General features: G+C 39.7%; 1 protein-coding gene across 1 annotated transcript; it reads left to right on the top strand.

Annotated features, from left to right (window-relative positions):
- On the top strand, positions 7,462-10,020 carry LOC8077702 (ASC1-like protein 2). The gene is made up of 6 exons (XM_002454302.2): positions 7,462-7,688; positions 8,319-8,545; positions 8,650-8,805; positions 8,980-9,165; positions 9,249-9,433; positions 9,675-10,020. The coding sequence occupies exons 1-6, from the start codon at positions 7,557-7,559 to the stop codon at positions 9,704-9,706; spliced, it is 918 nt and encodes a 305-aa protein (XP_002454347.1). The 5' UTR covers positions 7,462-7,556; the 3' UTR covers positions 9,707-10,020.

The following is a 14,852-nucleotide window of genomic DNA, read 5'->3' as shown; positions in this document are numbered from 1 at the left end:
CGGTTGCAGTCTTCTCTATTTATCACTCACATCGAAAGACATTCTTTGTGCCTAAAGGATAGTAGCAATAGATTTGGTTAGTCAGATGCACCCTTTCTCCCAGTGGTAAAAATATAAATACGATAACTCTGGATAACCTCCCGGGTGAAATGCTCACCGATATCCGTGCGCTTGCGGATCATTTCCTTATTGCGTTACCAAATATCAACAATCATTTCTGGCGCCGTTACCGGGGAGAAAGACGGTTTGCTGAGATAACTTTGAGTCTTGCTATTATCTTGTATTATACTTTTATTCTTTTATCTTTTTATCTTTATGGATAACTCAAATTCCATACCTATTATTAAATTCTTTGCACCTTCGGAGACCAGCCATAGACCATGAGAGTCAACACGTCCTGCCCCTAATTATGATCTGTGTCCGGAGTTGATTGCAATAGGTCAAAACCAACCCTTTTCTATAGCTGAGGTCCTACCTTTTAATCAAAAAGATAATGCACTTTTAGCTACACCTAGAGAATCTTTTAATCTTTCTATAAATTCTGGTTTAGACCTAGCCCTACAAGACCATGTTTTTCCTAGATATTTTCACATTAGTCTTAATCATATAACCTTTGGTAGTGTCTTTCTTTCTTTATCTATTAGTAAAGGAAGGTATGTCTTCATTCGTAGACATCCTTCTTGCACTAGTTTTCATAGAAAAATCTTAGAGATAGAGAAGGAATCATCTCCCATACAAGGAGAGGAAGTTTCAATAGCCGATTTCCAAACATTTCAATCCCATAATTTGGCTATCCAACCCATCCTTGAGCTTAATGATTTCTACTATGCTTTTTCTCTTGAACCTCCCGATAATCCTATGAATCTCTCTAGACATCCTATGCATAAGAAGGAGGATCGAGAAGAGCAACATCAATGGCTAGAGGGCATTAAAAATCCATGTGCTATCACCATTGAATGGATAGATAAAACAAACTTGAGAGACAATCCTAGAGGAATTTTAAGCATTCATGAAGAATCATCCTTGGAGTTTAAGAATGAGAGAAATAACAGTGAACATGGAAGTTATTTCATAAATACCTCACCCAGTCCTTGCTCATATAAAACATCTCTCCAATCAATTTGTCTCTCCATCCTTACCACATTAATCTCCAACCCCCTCTTCCTCTTCATTTATAAAAACTTTAAAAGGGCGGTTGTCGATGTATATGTCTATAATAAATATTGCAGATCTCGTTGAGTTGATCTTGATATAGGTAGGTGTTGGAGGGGAAACCACTTCACCAACATAACTTGATGGTTTCCCAAGGACAAGCTTAGTGTCCTAAAACAAGCACTTATCAGATCATAACATGAACTTCTAATTATTTGCAACATTGCCTTGTGTATTGAGCATATAAAGATAATTGTAGAAATATTCCTTCGCGTATTCTTGTCACTAACCTTTCCAGGATTGGAGCAAGAAGATCGGATGAATGACAAGCACAGGGTATGTCCAACCAACCATCACACAACATTGAATTAAATTCATCTAAACTTGAATTTTGTAAAATTCAAGCTTGGGGGAGTACTTTACATAAAAACATCTTTTGCCATGTTGCTACGTTGGTTGTCCTTACCTTTGGGACATACTCAATTTGTTAAATACTAATTACACTACTTCATCTCCACTTAAGTAGATCTCTATAAATGCTCTCATGCTACCTTTATTTACTTTAGTATATGTCTAGGTTTGGAATAGTTTCATTTATCTCTTAATTAAGCATGGTGCTTAGTTTAGGAATGATGATCTTACTTCCAAGGGATTTTAATTAAGCATGGTGCTTAGGTTAAAATGCCCTCTAAATCAAATTAGACATGGTGTCTAGGTTGATTTTTAAGCCGATAGTATGCTATAGTAGATATGGGATATTTTGTTGGACTAACCCCTGTAGGAAAACTTTCAATATCAACCTGGGAAGTCCTGAGATAAACTCGCATTGGAGATGAAGAAAGTGACACATGAAGTTTAACAATTTGCACAAGAAAGACGTGGCTCATAAGAGATGATTCATGGAGGGTGCCACAAACACGATGCACAACCGCTAAGAAAGGAAAGCTTCCACAAGGTGATACTGTACCGTCACTCTTCAAGTAAGGTAACACCTTAAGGTACTTGACTATCGCTTTTATAAGCTTCTCCTTGGTTCTAGCATTCACATAAATAAAGAGACAAACATGTATGATTTATAACTCCAGATTAACCAACTCAATTAATTCAACATGTTTAGTCCTTTTATCTTTGTTCTTAGTACTACCTTCGTGATCCCACGCTCCTAAACATATAAGCTAATATGTTGCACATTCAATATTTGGAAGATATAAACAAAACATAAATATAGATATATTATCTTTCCATTAGGTTGAGCCATCTGATCTGACAAATGTTTCAAATACTACACTCATGATCTTATTATCCATCAACTTTGTCTTGCTCACTATGCTTAAGGTTAGAGAAGAACAAATACACTTTTGGTTCTGTTGGTGTTTTCCACCAACAGAGCCCATGCACTTGATCTCTGCCTTGTCTCTATGAACAGGTACACTTCAAGCAAAACATACAGGAGTTTTACAACTCTCAGACTCCACCAAGTGAAGGACCTGGATCTATGGGCACAAACACACTGAGCAGGATATTGCCAACACCATACTTCGAGCTGTTGGGCAAAGAAGAACATGGGTGACACTGTATCAAGAGGTGCAGACGTCAAGGTCCACACCTAATCAAATGATGCACCTAAAGGATGAAGATGGTCGAAAGTCTTGTCCAGAAGACTTAAAAACATTGGATCCTTGTCGGAAGAGGTCAACATCGTCGACTCAAGTCACCTTTCTTGATCAAGAAGGACGACCATGGTGTTCCAAGCAGCAAGTGCGCAATCAATGGATACTCTTTTCAGAAGACACTCTACGACACCGGATCTGACGACAACATACTGGCCGCAGTCACTTATCAGCTCATGCATGGAACCATGCCCCTACAACCAATATATTCAGCTCCAGATGATTTTCAGGTCATTGACATGAGAGAAGACGAGTATGATCCACCCACCATCCTTGGAAGACTGTTCCTCAACACTATCAAAGCAATCATCTACATTGGAACCGGAGAAGTCCACATGTACTTCCCCTTTGAGAAGGTACGCCACTACTTTAATGATTCTAACTATATAGTTGAAGACTCTAAGCAGGTCAGGACAAGAAGACGATGCAACCGCAACCAGAGGAGGAAAATCATCAAGAACGGATGGGTAGACTACGAAGGAAAAGTGATAAAGACTGAAGACATACAGCTTGAACAGAACTGTCCTGAGGAGACCATAGCACCGAGTCAGGTGTGGAGGGAGAAGATAGTTATACACGAAGAGAGGCGCCGCCGGAATCACCGACTACGCCACCTAGCGAATCCCAGGACGACTGAGAAAACAGAGAGTCCCGTTCGGAGGACTTAAAAATACCGAACGCCTTGCCAAGAGGTAAAGTTGGTAGTTACCCTTTCCTTTCAATTATTCAATTATAATTTGCTTAGTTAATCAGGTTCATGCTATCTTGATAAGAAAATAAAAATGTTAAAAAATAGTAAGCCCCATGTGAGTATGCTCATGGCATAAAACCCATAAATACATTCACTGTGGTGGCATAAAAATAAAATAAATAAGTTTTCATCTTACAATAAAAATATATAAAAAATATATATATATATATAATAATAAGTGTATGATCCTGCTAAATAAATAATTAAGGAAGCTCAACATGATGAAGGCTAGATATTTATGCTAACACTTAATTAGTTCCACAAGCTTTGTTGTCTATTTGAGCTCCACAGAATTTAAGAATCAAGAAGACTAGCAGACGGAGGACATTCTAATCGCTGTCAAAATGCTGCTAACTTTCAAATACACCTCTGCCACCTGCTAGCTACATCAAGAAAAATTACGTCAAAATTCAGCTTGGGGGAGAGCACCCCCATTATTCTCGCTAAGTATTTCTACCTATCTTTATACTTATATTATGTTAGAATATTAAAATACATAAACTATGAAAAACCAAATAAAGATTTTGTGCTTATATATATCTTTTGCTTAGTATGTTTAATAAATAAATAAAGTGGCTATGCTAATCTGAATCTTAATAATAAAACTCTAGCATGGATATGATGAATAGTTGCTCTGCCTAATTTGCAATTTTGAAGTTCCCTCTCAAGTTTAGACATAACTGTTATAATTTAAAGCTTGCTCTAGATCTAAACTTGTGGGATGAAAACTTGATCTGAAATCTAAGTTGTTAACGGATATGATATGGGAAGGTTGAGCTGCTATTTATCTGTTCCTAGAGATGCTAGAATTCTGAAAAATTTTATCTTGAAAAATCTTTAAAATATTGCATGATGAGTTCCTGTATGATGAGAGTTTAAAATCCTACCACAGCCATATATACATGCTTATTAGACTTTGAGCCAAACATTTACTTTTTACTGCTTATGAGCATTGAGTGTGGTCAAGCTGTGTAGACCCTTAGGAGCTTGTCATGTGGTTAAATCAAGATTCACTTGCACGTTCACTCATATATGCTACTTCTACTCCGGAAGTACCATCCACATATATCCATCTATTTCCATCTCCAGAATCACCCGAAAATATTCTACTCCTAATCCGGGAGAGAATAGTCAAAAAACATTTTCCTATCCCTGTTATTCCCTGTGAAATAAATGCTCCAAATATTTTGGTTACTACCACTTGCTATATTATCTCAAGAGATGAGTGCTCTGAAAAAAAGAGAAAGAAAAGAGAAGAAAAAAAATATATAAACGAGGAAATAAAAAGGGGCAAGTGCCCGGAACCTCGAAAGAAAGAAAAAGTGAGACGAGAGGTAAAAATGGACAAGTGTCCGACAGTAGAATTAGGGGTGCAAGATACCCACCTGAGAGGAAAGAAAAAGAAGAGCATCTCATTCTCCTCATAAAGTTTCAAAAAGCAAGGAAGGTACATAACCTCTCAAAAGAGCAAAAGTAGAATTAGACTTTCACCATTGTTATTACCATCATCACCATACACCATTCATTCGCCACACATGCACATCTTGATTTGGCTTATTGATTTGTTTCTCTGGATCTATGGTTTGACTATGCAATAAATGTCTTGTAAGTATGTATTAGCTGTCTCCCACCTATGAGCTCCAGATATCAAGCCTTATTAGAGTAGGGTGAGAGAGAAGGCAATGTCACTATGCCTTATACCATAAATACCACATATCTTGAGAGAAGGCATATACCATCAATGCCTTGGTAAGGATCCAGAAATAACACAAAAGAGAGATATGAGAGAGTCATACAAGGAATCTCTGAGTTTTATTTGAAAATCTGCAAAAAACCCCAGAGCTATAGCTGATCAAGAATAAGAGACATGGCACTTGGCTAGACTGTTCTATCTTTTAACCTCTCAAGACAGAAGTGACGGTTACAAGTCCCATGGTGAAGGTAAAGTAAGTTTTAAGTCTTGACAGTTTACTCTAACTCAGAGATGAGATCTTATTTAAAAAGCATGTGTACCGTCAATTTTTAAAGATATTGCAACAACTTCTAATCCATTGCTGAGTCTATCCTTGCTCAGGGACGAGCAAGAGGTAAGCTTGGAGGAGTTTGTTGACGGTCCTTAAGTATCAAATTTAATTATCAAATAAACAAAGAAAAGGATCCAAATGAAATCAACATCTAGACTTAGGGTTTTATCTGACAGAATTCCACGAGTTTTGGTGTTTGTCTATTTCTGGAGGGGGTTATCAGGAAATACGGAAGAAAGGCCCACATGTCGGGATTACATAGAGATATCAACGCACCGCGCAATTTTCTATCATCTAGAAGACTCCAGAAGCCACGAGACCGAAGCGGAGGCGAAACGGGGCCAGGCCCAGGGCGCCCGCCCTGGTGACCTGGGCGCCCGCCCCCTGCTGGAGCCAGATCAGGACTCTCTTCGCTCGGGATATTCCACCGACCTATTGGATCAAGAAAAACATAGTACCACCTCGCCTATCGACCCAAAAACGCATAGAAGGGGAGGACTATATAAGGAGACCTCCCTGGCCCCTAGAGAAGACATGAAGAAATTATCATAGAGATTGAGGGGTGCCCTCGAAGGAAAACCTCTTCTCTAAATAATATTTCTTTTTAGGCTTAGCAACCAATATAAAGTAGAAATAGATCTTCTAGTTTCTACTAGATTGAGAGAGATAGAGTGGAGGTGTTGATTGGAGGAAGCCCGGCCTGTCGGTGTCTACTCCAAGCTTGTACCTGCGGGATCAAGTTCTCCTAACCCGAAGCTTGCTCCTAGGATTCTTCAGTATTTCGACTTCTAAATTCTAGTTTTATTGTTCTTATTGTTTATGAGTTTACTTTAATCTCTTCGCGTAGAGTTTAGAGTAATCATCGCTGGCGTAAACGTGGTGTTTAGGCTGGGGTACTCATAGATATTCCCTGACTAGCTGGACCGTGGTAGTAGTGAGGAACGTGACAATTCCGAGTTACCTTTGCAGATCACATCTCGTTAGCAGGAAGGATAGGGTTTATAGGTGCGGGTTGAACATCCTTTGTGGTGTCTAGATTCCGTTAGCCTTCCCATTAGAACAATAGATCATCCTTACCAAGGTTAGAAGGAGACTACGGTTGCAGTCTTCTCTATTTATCACTCACATCGAAAGACATTCTTTGTGCCTAAAGAGATAGTAACAATAGATTTAAGTCAGATGCACCCTTTCTCCCAGTGGTAAAAATATAAATACGATAACTCTGGATAACCTCCCGGGTGAAATGCTCACCGATATCCGTGCGCTTGCGGATCATTTCCTTATTGCGTTACCAAATATCAACAATAGATAGTGGGATTGATAGTGGACTATTGAGATGGACGTCTTGCATGTCAAAAGAAGTAGATAATGATATTTTGCTTTATAAAAGTTATATTTCTTTAGTGGGAAACGAAGAAGACGACTCACAAGGCTACCATTTAGGGCTCACTTAATGATTGTATAACGGACCTAAATTTTATTTTATTTTTCTCCTTCTCCATCCTCATACCAAATGCAAAATAGAGATGTTTCTATCCTCTGAACGAAATGCAAATAACGTCTTCGTCCTAGAAAAAATAAGTTAAATCTATCCTATTCTTTATTGTCCTCAAACCAAATGGAATCTAACTAAACGAAATACCTTTATTTGGAATGTATACTATATATTATTATTAAATTATCATGATAATTCTGCTATGCTATGTGGTAATAAGCATAATAATCGCATTCATCGTTTCAAACTTCTAGAATGGGTCAACTATTCTAATTTCAAGTCAGCTGGCAAATCTTACTTGGTCACAGAAAGGCGAAAGCCACAGGAAGGGTCCGGTTCAGTTCTCCCGTCTCGTATATTAAAGTACCCTTCAGCCGCCACTCGACCAAAAGTGAAGAACCGTCGAATCGCACCAGGAAAGTCTTCGCTTCGCTCCTCTCTGCGGCTCCCTCCGGCGAGCGGCGATGGCCTTCTCACCCCCGCTGATCGACTGGGAGGCGGAGAGCTACCCCGCATACCCAGACTTCGCAGCCATTCCCTTTTTCGTCGTCTTCTTCCTCGTCGTCCGTTTCTTCCTCGACCGCTTCGTATTCGAGGTTGTAGTTTTTCCCGCTCATTTTTACAGCATTTCTTGTTTGTTTTACCTATCATTGTCAGCGATGCTTGAGCCAGTTATTCCATAGAGTACGAAGAAAGGGAGTCGAGTTTTCGACGAACTATGGATTGTGAGCAGGCGCTTGCGTGCTCATGATTAACACGGGTGGAAATCCAGAGGATTTGTTAATCAATCCATTGTCATTTCAGGATTTGCTAGTACTATTTATCTCACTAACATGTAACTCGTGAAGTTACATGCTATTGAGACATGGAGTAGCAAAACCTAAATTCCTATTTAACTTAATCATCAAGTATATGTTGATCTGAGTGATTATCCTTAGTTCCTTATGGAGGCGCCTATTAGGCAGAAAATTTTCAGAGGCACCGGCACACTAGGCTTCTGAGAGGCATGCCAATTGTTTATTAAGTAGTTGCATCTACGCAATTTCACACTTGGCTGCTTTCTGTTTCTTGTTGTTCAAGCGAATGTAAAGGAGGATTACTTGTGAGCTGTGGCTGTACCTTGATGGGAATGAATGGGAGTTGTTTGGCATCTTCTAGATTAACTAATTCTCTTTTTCCTAAAGGTAGGGATATGCATTAGCCCTGACATCCAGCATTTTGTGTAGTGGTTAGCCAGGAAATTGATTTTCAAGGAGGATGAGAAGCTTGGTCCTACTACATACGCAGGCAAGAGAAAGATCAGGAAATTTAAAGAATCAGCTTGGAAATGCATTTATTTCCTTTCTGGGGAGCTATTGGCATTGTCTGTGACATACAACGAGCCTTGGTTCACAACCACAAGAAATTTCTGGGTTGGACCAGGTGATCAGATCTGGCCAGATCAAAAAATAAAGTATGTAAGACATCTTCTCGTTTTCGAGGGAGCAAGATCTTCTTTGGCCACCTTTTATTATTTTATTTGTACCAAGTTATACCAAATCTTATTTTATTTCCCAGATTTAAACTCAAGGCGGTCTATATGTATGTTGCTGGTTTTTACACATACTCGATATTTGCCCTTTTGTTTTGGGAAACAAGGCGCTCAGACTTCGGTATTTCAATGACTCATCATGTAGCAACTGTTTGTCTGATAGCACTGTCTTACATATTCAGGTACACTGGCTATCTGGATTTTTGTTTTATTTATCTTTGAATCCAAGTCAAGTTGCATTCTCATACACCTTTCTTCTCAACAAATACTTAGTCACTGACGGTTTGTGAATATTTCTTTATACTGGCAGCTGCATTTTAAAAATAACATCATCTGAAAATGTTTTTTTTAAACAGATTTGCTCGGGTGGGTTCAGTTGTCCTTGCCATTCATGATGCAACTGATGTGTTCCTGGAGCTTGGAAAAATTTCCAAGTATAGTGGCCACGAGTTGTTTGCAGATGTTTCATTTCTTGTTTTCGTCAGTTCTTGGGTACTCCTTCGCCTTATATATTACCCATTCTGGATTCTCTGGAGCACGAGGTAAAGATGAGTAACTAATGCATGGGTCTGTATACTTTAGGGGCTCGGTATAATAAAACTATGCACTTATTCTTAAATTTCAGCTATGAAGTTGTTCTGACTCTAGACAAGGAGAAGCATAAAGTTGACGGGCCAATATACTACTATGTATTCAACAGTCTTCTCTTCTCGCTACTTGTTCTACACATATATTGGTGGGTTTTAATGTATCGGATGCTTGTGAAGCAAATACAGTCTAGAGGACACGTTGGGGATGATATACGATCTGGTAGGTTCTCCTTTTCCTTAGATTCTTCGGTTATTATATGGGGCTGAAATTGGATAAAACATTTTTTGGAGTTAAATTCTGGTTACAGTTGAATATACCATCAGCTCTTAGTATTCCAGCCATGCATGTATTTGTCTTGTGGCTCATGCATTATCTATCACTTGCTAAAAGACTAACATGTACTATAAGAATCAGATTTATTTATGTATCATTAGACTCACTGTTACCCACCCTCATGTAGATTCTGAAGGTGAAGAGGAACATGAGGATTGATTGAGCTGTGTAAAGTCTGGAAGATGATAAGGATCATGGGGATTGATTGAGCTGCATAAGTTCCAAAGGTGAAAAGGAACACATGGATGGATTGAGAAGGTGAAAAGGATCATGCTGTACTGCAGTATCAGATCATTATGCTGTTTTCCTTTTGTATTGGTTCTGATAAGTAACAATACATTAGTGCCCTTCTCTAGGTGAGCATCATCGATAGATGTCACTTGGGAATTATCTATTGATGTAAAATTAGGTTACATTGTATAGCACACACACAACTTAATGGAAAACATTAGCAGTGCGCATGTCTGCCTCTACCTTGGCCAGTTCGCCCTTTCAATACTGAAATCAATGCTAACTTCTCATAAAGTTATTTGAAACAATAAGAATATTGCAATTTATGCTACCTTCTCTAAGCTAAAATTCATGTTCACTTTTACGAAAGATAGCACAGAAGCATATTATAGGTTATGCCCATGAGTCTTTTTTAATTGTTTTGATTGATCATCAGTCTATGGCATTCAGAATATGATATCTTACTTTCAGTTGAGTGCTGGCATGGTTCTAGCTTCTATTGCTAGTCATCTGAAATGCTGGTACACTTACCCTATACATTTTACCATTCACCTTTGTTATCAGAGCATGCTCTAACAGTAGAATATTTCAAGTGAACTTACAAATTAAAAGTGTAGTCATCTGAAATGCCTTTATATATTGATATTGGAAGGCGTTTTGAAAAAATGCCTCAAAGGACCTTTTGAGTCCAGTTTATAGCCGGCATTTTTAAATACGCCTAAAAAGGTTTTTAAAGGCATTTTGATGACTTTTAAAGGCATTTTTAAACGCCTTCTATAAATAGCCATGCTTTAGTGCAAGACAATGAAATAAGCAGTTTGCCAAAAAAAAGGACTGTTCATTATATCCTAGAGCTTCTGGTCACTCACAGCAAACCATATGATTGCTGACCCTATCAGATTGTAAATGGAACATAGTATTTCCTCTTGTTATATCAGAACCATGGAACGGTACCATAGCTACTGTTGGGTAGATCTGGTGGTGAGGACATCAGATCCACTTTAAGCTCTACATCTGATATTTTGGTGAAGCGACCCTTGATCCGGGGCCGTGCTTGAGCATATGCTTTTCTTGTTGCGTACCTTATGGTCTTATTAAAATTTCTTGCCTGCCTTTTCTCCTTGTACCTGAGGATCCTGGCTGCTCTGTCCCTGGGGCTCAAATGCACTGGCATCTGAAACGAGCGGACTGGTAATAGGTCCACCCCACCAGTTGTTAGAATATTGAGGTTTGATATACCTGCTATGGTATTGTCTGGTACTATACCCGCCTCCATTGATGAAAGAGATATCTGAGATAAAATTGGCAAATAGTTACTGAATACGTGAATGATAAAATGCAGATAAATACCATGCAATAATATTGATCAGGGATCCAATTGTTTTGACTTTTTATACTCTATAACTAAAATGTTGTATATCACAGAGTTGAGAACTTGTACATGATTAATGGGCTTTGTCAGAACCTAGGAGAACTGCAAACACACTATTAGTTCTTGTTTGGATCCTAATGTAGGGAGATAACTGGAGGGAATTATTTGTCTGAAAGATTTAAAAGCAAGAAAGATAAACTTAAGAGGCAAGCTAATGCAAAATAGAAATATAGAATACAGATGAGTTGCATTCTTTTGCACCCACAGTGAAGTTTTACAAGGTATTGATTCAATCAATTTGGATGTTTATTCAGAAGATAAATAGATCAACCTGAGCCGATGGTGCTTAAGATAAGATCAGTTCATGATTAATATAGAAATTGATTACTTACGCTGCTGGTGACTGACACAGCGTTTTTTGCCCCTCCAATTCCATAAACACTCTGCTGCTGCTCATATACCATGGTGAGCTGTGAAGGTACTGCACACTCGTTCCATTCCTTCTCTAGATACCTTCTCTGTATCTGCTGTTGCTCTTGCATGTACTGCTCCTCTGGGTTTCTGGTGATGTTGCTGTGATAGTATGGATTATATCCACTAAGGTCAAAATATTGATCTACATCACCAAAACCCATTTTCTTGTTTCTATTGTTGTTTGCAGTGGCGGTGGAGTTGGTACAATTGCTATAATCAGAATCCTCTGTGAGCAGGAGCCAAGAATCCACTTCCTCTTCTTCCTCCTTGATACCATGGGTAATGACAAAAGCTTTTCCCTCATCAAAACTGGAGGTGGTTTGAATAGCAGCAGCTGGAAGTGGCAGCACAGGCACTCGCTGGTGTCTCTGAGATAGTGTATTTGCAGAGTGCAACTTTGCATCACAGGTGGTACAGAGTGCTGGTGCATCTGCACAGCATGTCAATACTGTGGATGCACTCTTGCATACCTCACATACATGCGCACGCTCAGCCACTTGATTAGCAGAATGAACCTGTTTATCACGTGACACACAGAGACACTTAGCATCAGAATGGCAGTAAACCACGCTTTGCACTGCATGGCATCCATCGCATGGCCTGGCCGTTGGAGAACTTCTCCCCAAAGCTTCCTGCTTGAAAAGGTTAGTACTGAAATTACAATTCATGAACATAGAACCTTGCGACTTGTACTTCTAAAGTATAGAGGTATTAGCTAATTTCGTAGCTTACGTATCTTCTCCCATTCTTCTGGTATCGCATAGTTTCTTACTTTCTTATGGTCTTTGAACTTAATTTGGAGGTGGTGGCGAGTGCCAGTTACCACTGTTTGAAGTCCAGTACCTCAGTGTGTAGTCAGTAGTCTAATAGTAGGGTGGCACTGGAATCCAGAGAGTAACATGTAGTGCCATTCATGGGGCTGAGCAGAGCTGTGCCCCTAGGCCCTAGCTTATAGTCTGTGGATGCTACTAGTGCACTGCTTGCCTTGATGCCAATCTTCAAATGCAGTGTCATTTTCAGATAAGATTTACTCCAGTTTGTAGAATAGAGAATAAAACAGAGCACTTTTTTCAGGCAAGTCAGGATCGTCTGATTGAATAAGTGCCAAAGAACTTTGGAAACCAGTTTGAAGACTCTCACTGTTAAGGTGTTAAGACTTTGGAAACCAAAGGTCGAAGAGTTTATAACCAAAAAAAGGAAGTAAAGGGTGCAGATGCCCCTTGCTCTCTTTATAAATATCTTTTGCAAAAGAGAAAGGAAGGGTGGGTGTCTTGGATTCTAGTTTGATTTTTTCTTTTGTGCCAGCTGTTGGCATTTCCTTTAGCCATTCCGCTTTTGGAACCTCATGTGAGGTAGGAACTTGACATACATGGGAAAAGTTCTAAAGCATCCTGCCATGTCGCTAGATAGTTTCTCCGGCACTGTGGTGGTCTGCAAATATCTAAAGTGATGTGTACAAGTAAATTTACTGATACTCTATGCATATTTGTTGTAGTTACTCAAATATATTGGTCTGTTAAATCTCTACCGATCTCTTTTTCCTATTACTAGTGGCATATGTTATTGCAACTGACAAAACCGATATGTAACCAGAGGTTATGCTAATCAAATGTCAGCCTTCGTGGTAGTACTGCTGGTCTTGAAATCATTTTGTTAAGAGTTTGTGCCCAAACTTTTCTTTTAGGATTTACCTTTGATGGTTTCATTTTGGGTTATTGTAAAATGTATGCTGTTGGATAGCTAACACAACTGAGATAGAATGGGCGATGTGGATACTTTGCTTTTTGCCTCAAATATTTATTAGAGAATGATTAGTGAGCCTTTTCATTTGAATTTTTAGGACAAACTCAAACAATCTACGGAAGATACCAGATACTTCATATCAAGCAAACAATAACGAGTCATGACTAGGAATTATAGTGCATTCAATAAGGTTTGATATATATGTGCTTGATAATCTACCCCTTGAGGCCCTTACCTACTTTCCTCGCAGTATGTGTTGGCAATGGAGGAGGTAGGAAGTTCACGCACACACTCAAATTCTTCGTTGCCACTTGTCTACACTTGTTCTTTGTCAAGCTATTCGAGTTCTTCGTCGCCAACACCGAGCGCTATCACCGCCGTACCTTGTGTCCAAACTGGCAAGCGTGTTGGCCCAGACTTCTCGTGTTCGGGGCCAACGTACCTTGCGTCCAAACTGGCAAGCATGTTGGCCCAGACTTCTCACATTTGTGTGGGAGCGTCTTCTCTCGCACTGCTTCTTCGTCTAGCACGCCACGCATATTACTCCGACTATCGTGGGCTGCATAAGTATTAGAGATATGTTTTTTAGCATAAAATACAGCAGGGGAAACCCCCACTGTGAGATTTTATAAAGAAAAAAGGGTAAGAACTATACAAGAGAACATGCAGAACAAAAGCCACCCAAGAGGATGAGAGAGCCTCTTGGCAACCAGAAAACTAAGAAAAGGGATGTAAACAAAGGAGGAAAGAAGAGCGTTTGTCCTCGGATATCCTAAGAGCTTGCAGTCTAGCCTCGTCTAAGAAGGAGCATTTCCAGGAGGAGAAAGAAGGTCGTCCTCTGTCAAAAATAAAGTTGTTTCGCTGCTTCCATATGTGCCAGGTAGCAATAATGAAGATCTCCATGAAGAAGGGATTCTGGTATTGCTGTTTTGAATGCATCATCATTTGGAAGAAATTGCTTTGGAAGTTCCAGTTCCAGTGCATATTCAAGTGATGCCAGCAGGCCTGACCGCCTGACTGAAAGGGCAACTGAAGAAGATATGAAAAGCAGATATGTTACTCTGGTACATGTATATCATGTAACTTGTACTCCAAGTTGTATCTTGATTATACATGAATCCACACCCCTCATAGTGAGTGTGAGGCCGACTCCACGACCGCACGACCACCCCACCTCACGTTGCCCACACGCACTTTACCTCTTACCCTCCCATGCCGCCAGCCCTCAGACGCCCCTACAATACCTCACTAACTTGCCTAGGCCTCGCCTATGCTATTCAATGTGTGCCTCTTCATGCATGACCCGCGAGAGACACAACTTACTTTGATCAAGCGCATTTTGCACTATGTTAGGGGCACCCTCGACGCCGGTCTTCACTTCGGTACTAGTGGTCGGCCCTTCATCACTGCCTACTCTGACTCCTGCCTAGACTCCCGGCGTTCTACCTCCGGCTATTGCATCTTCCTCGGCGACAACTTGGCCTC

The sequence above is a fragment of the Sorghum bicolor genome, chromosome 4 (genome assembly GCF_000003195.3).
Source record: "Sorghum bicolor cultivar BTx623 chromosome 4, Sorghum_bicolor_NCBIv3, whole genome shotgun sequence".
Classification (NCBI taxonomy): Eukaryota; Viridiplantae; Streptophyta; class Magnoliopsida; order Poales; family Poaceae; genus Sorghum; species Sorghum bicolor.
Note: the sequence above shows the minus strand (reverse complement) of the source record. Positions and strands in the feature narration are given on the sequence as shown.

Bases quoted from the DNA above. Each gene is read 5' to 3' on its own strand.
- LOC8077702 (XM_002454302.2), top strand. From the start codon at position 7,557: ATGGCCTTCTCACCCCCGCTGATCGACTGGGAGGCGGAGAGCTACCCC. The intron at 7,689-8,318 runs GTTGTAGTTTTT...CATTTTGTGTAG, and splicing joins TCGACCGCTTCGTATTCGAG to TGGTTAGCCAGGAAATTGAT. The intron at 9,434-9,674 runs GTAGGTTCTCCT...ACCCTCATGTAG, and splicing joins TGGGGATGATATACGATCTG to ATTCTGAAGGTGAAGAGGAA.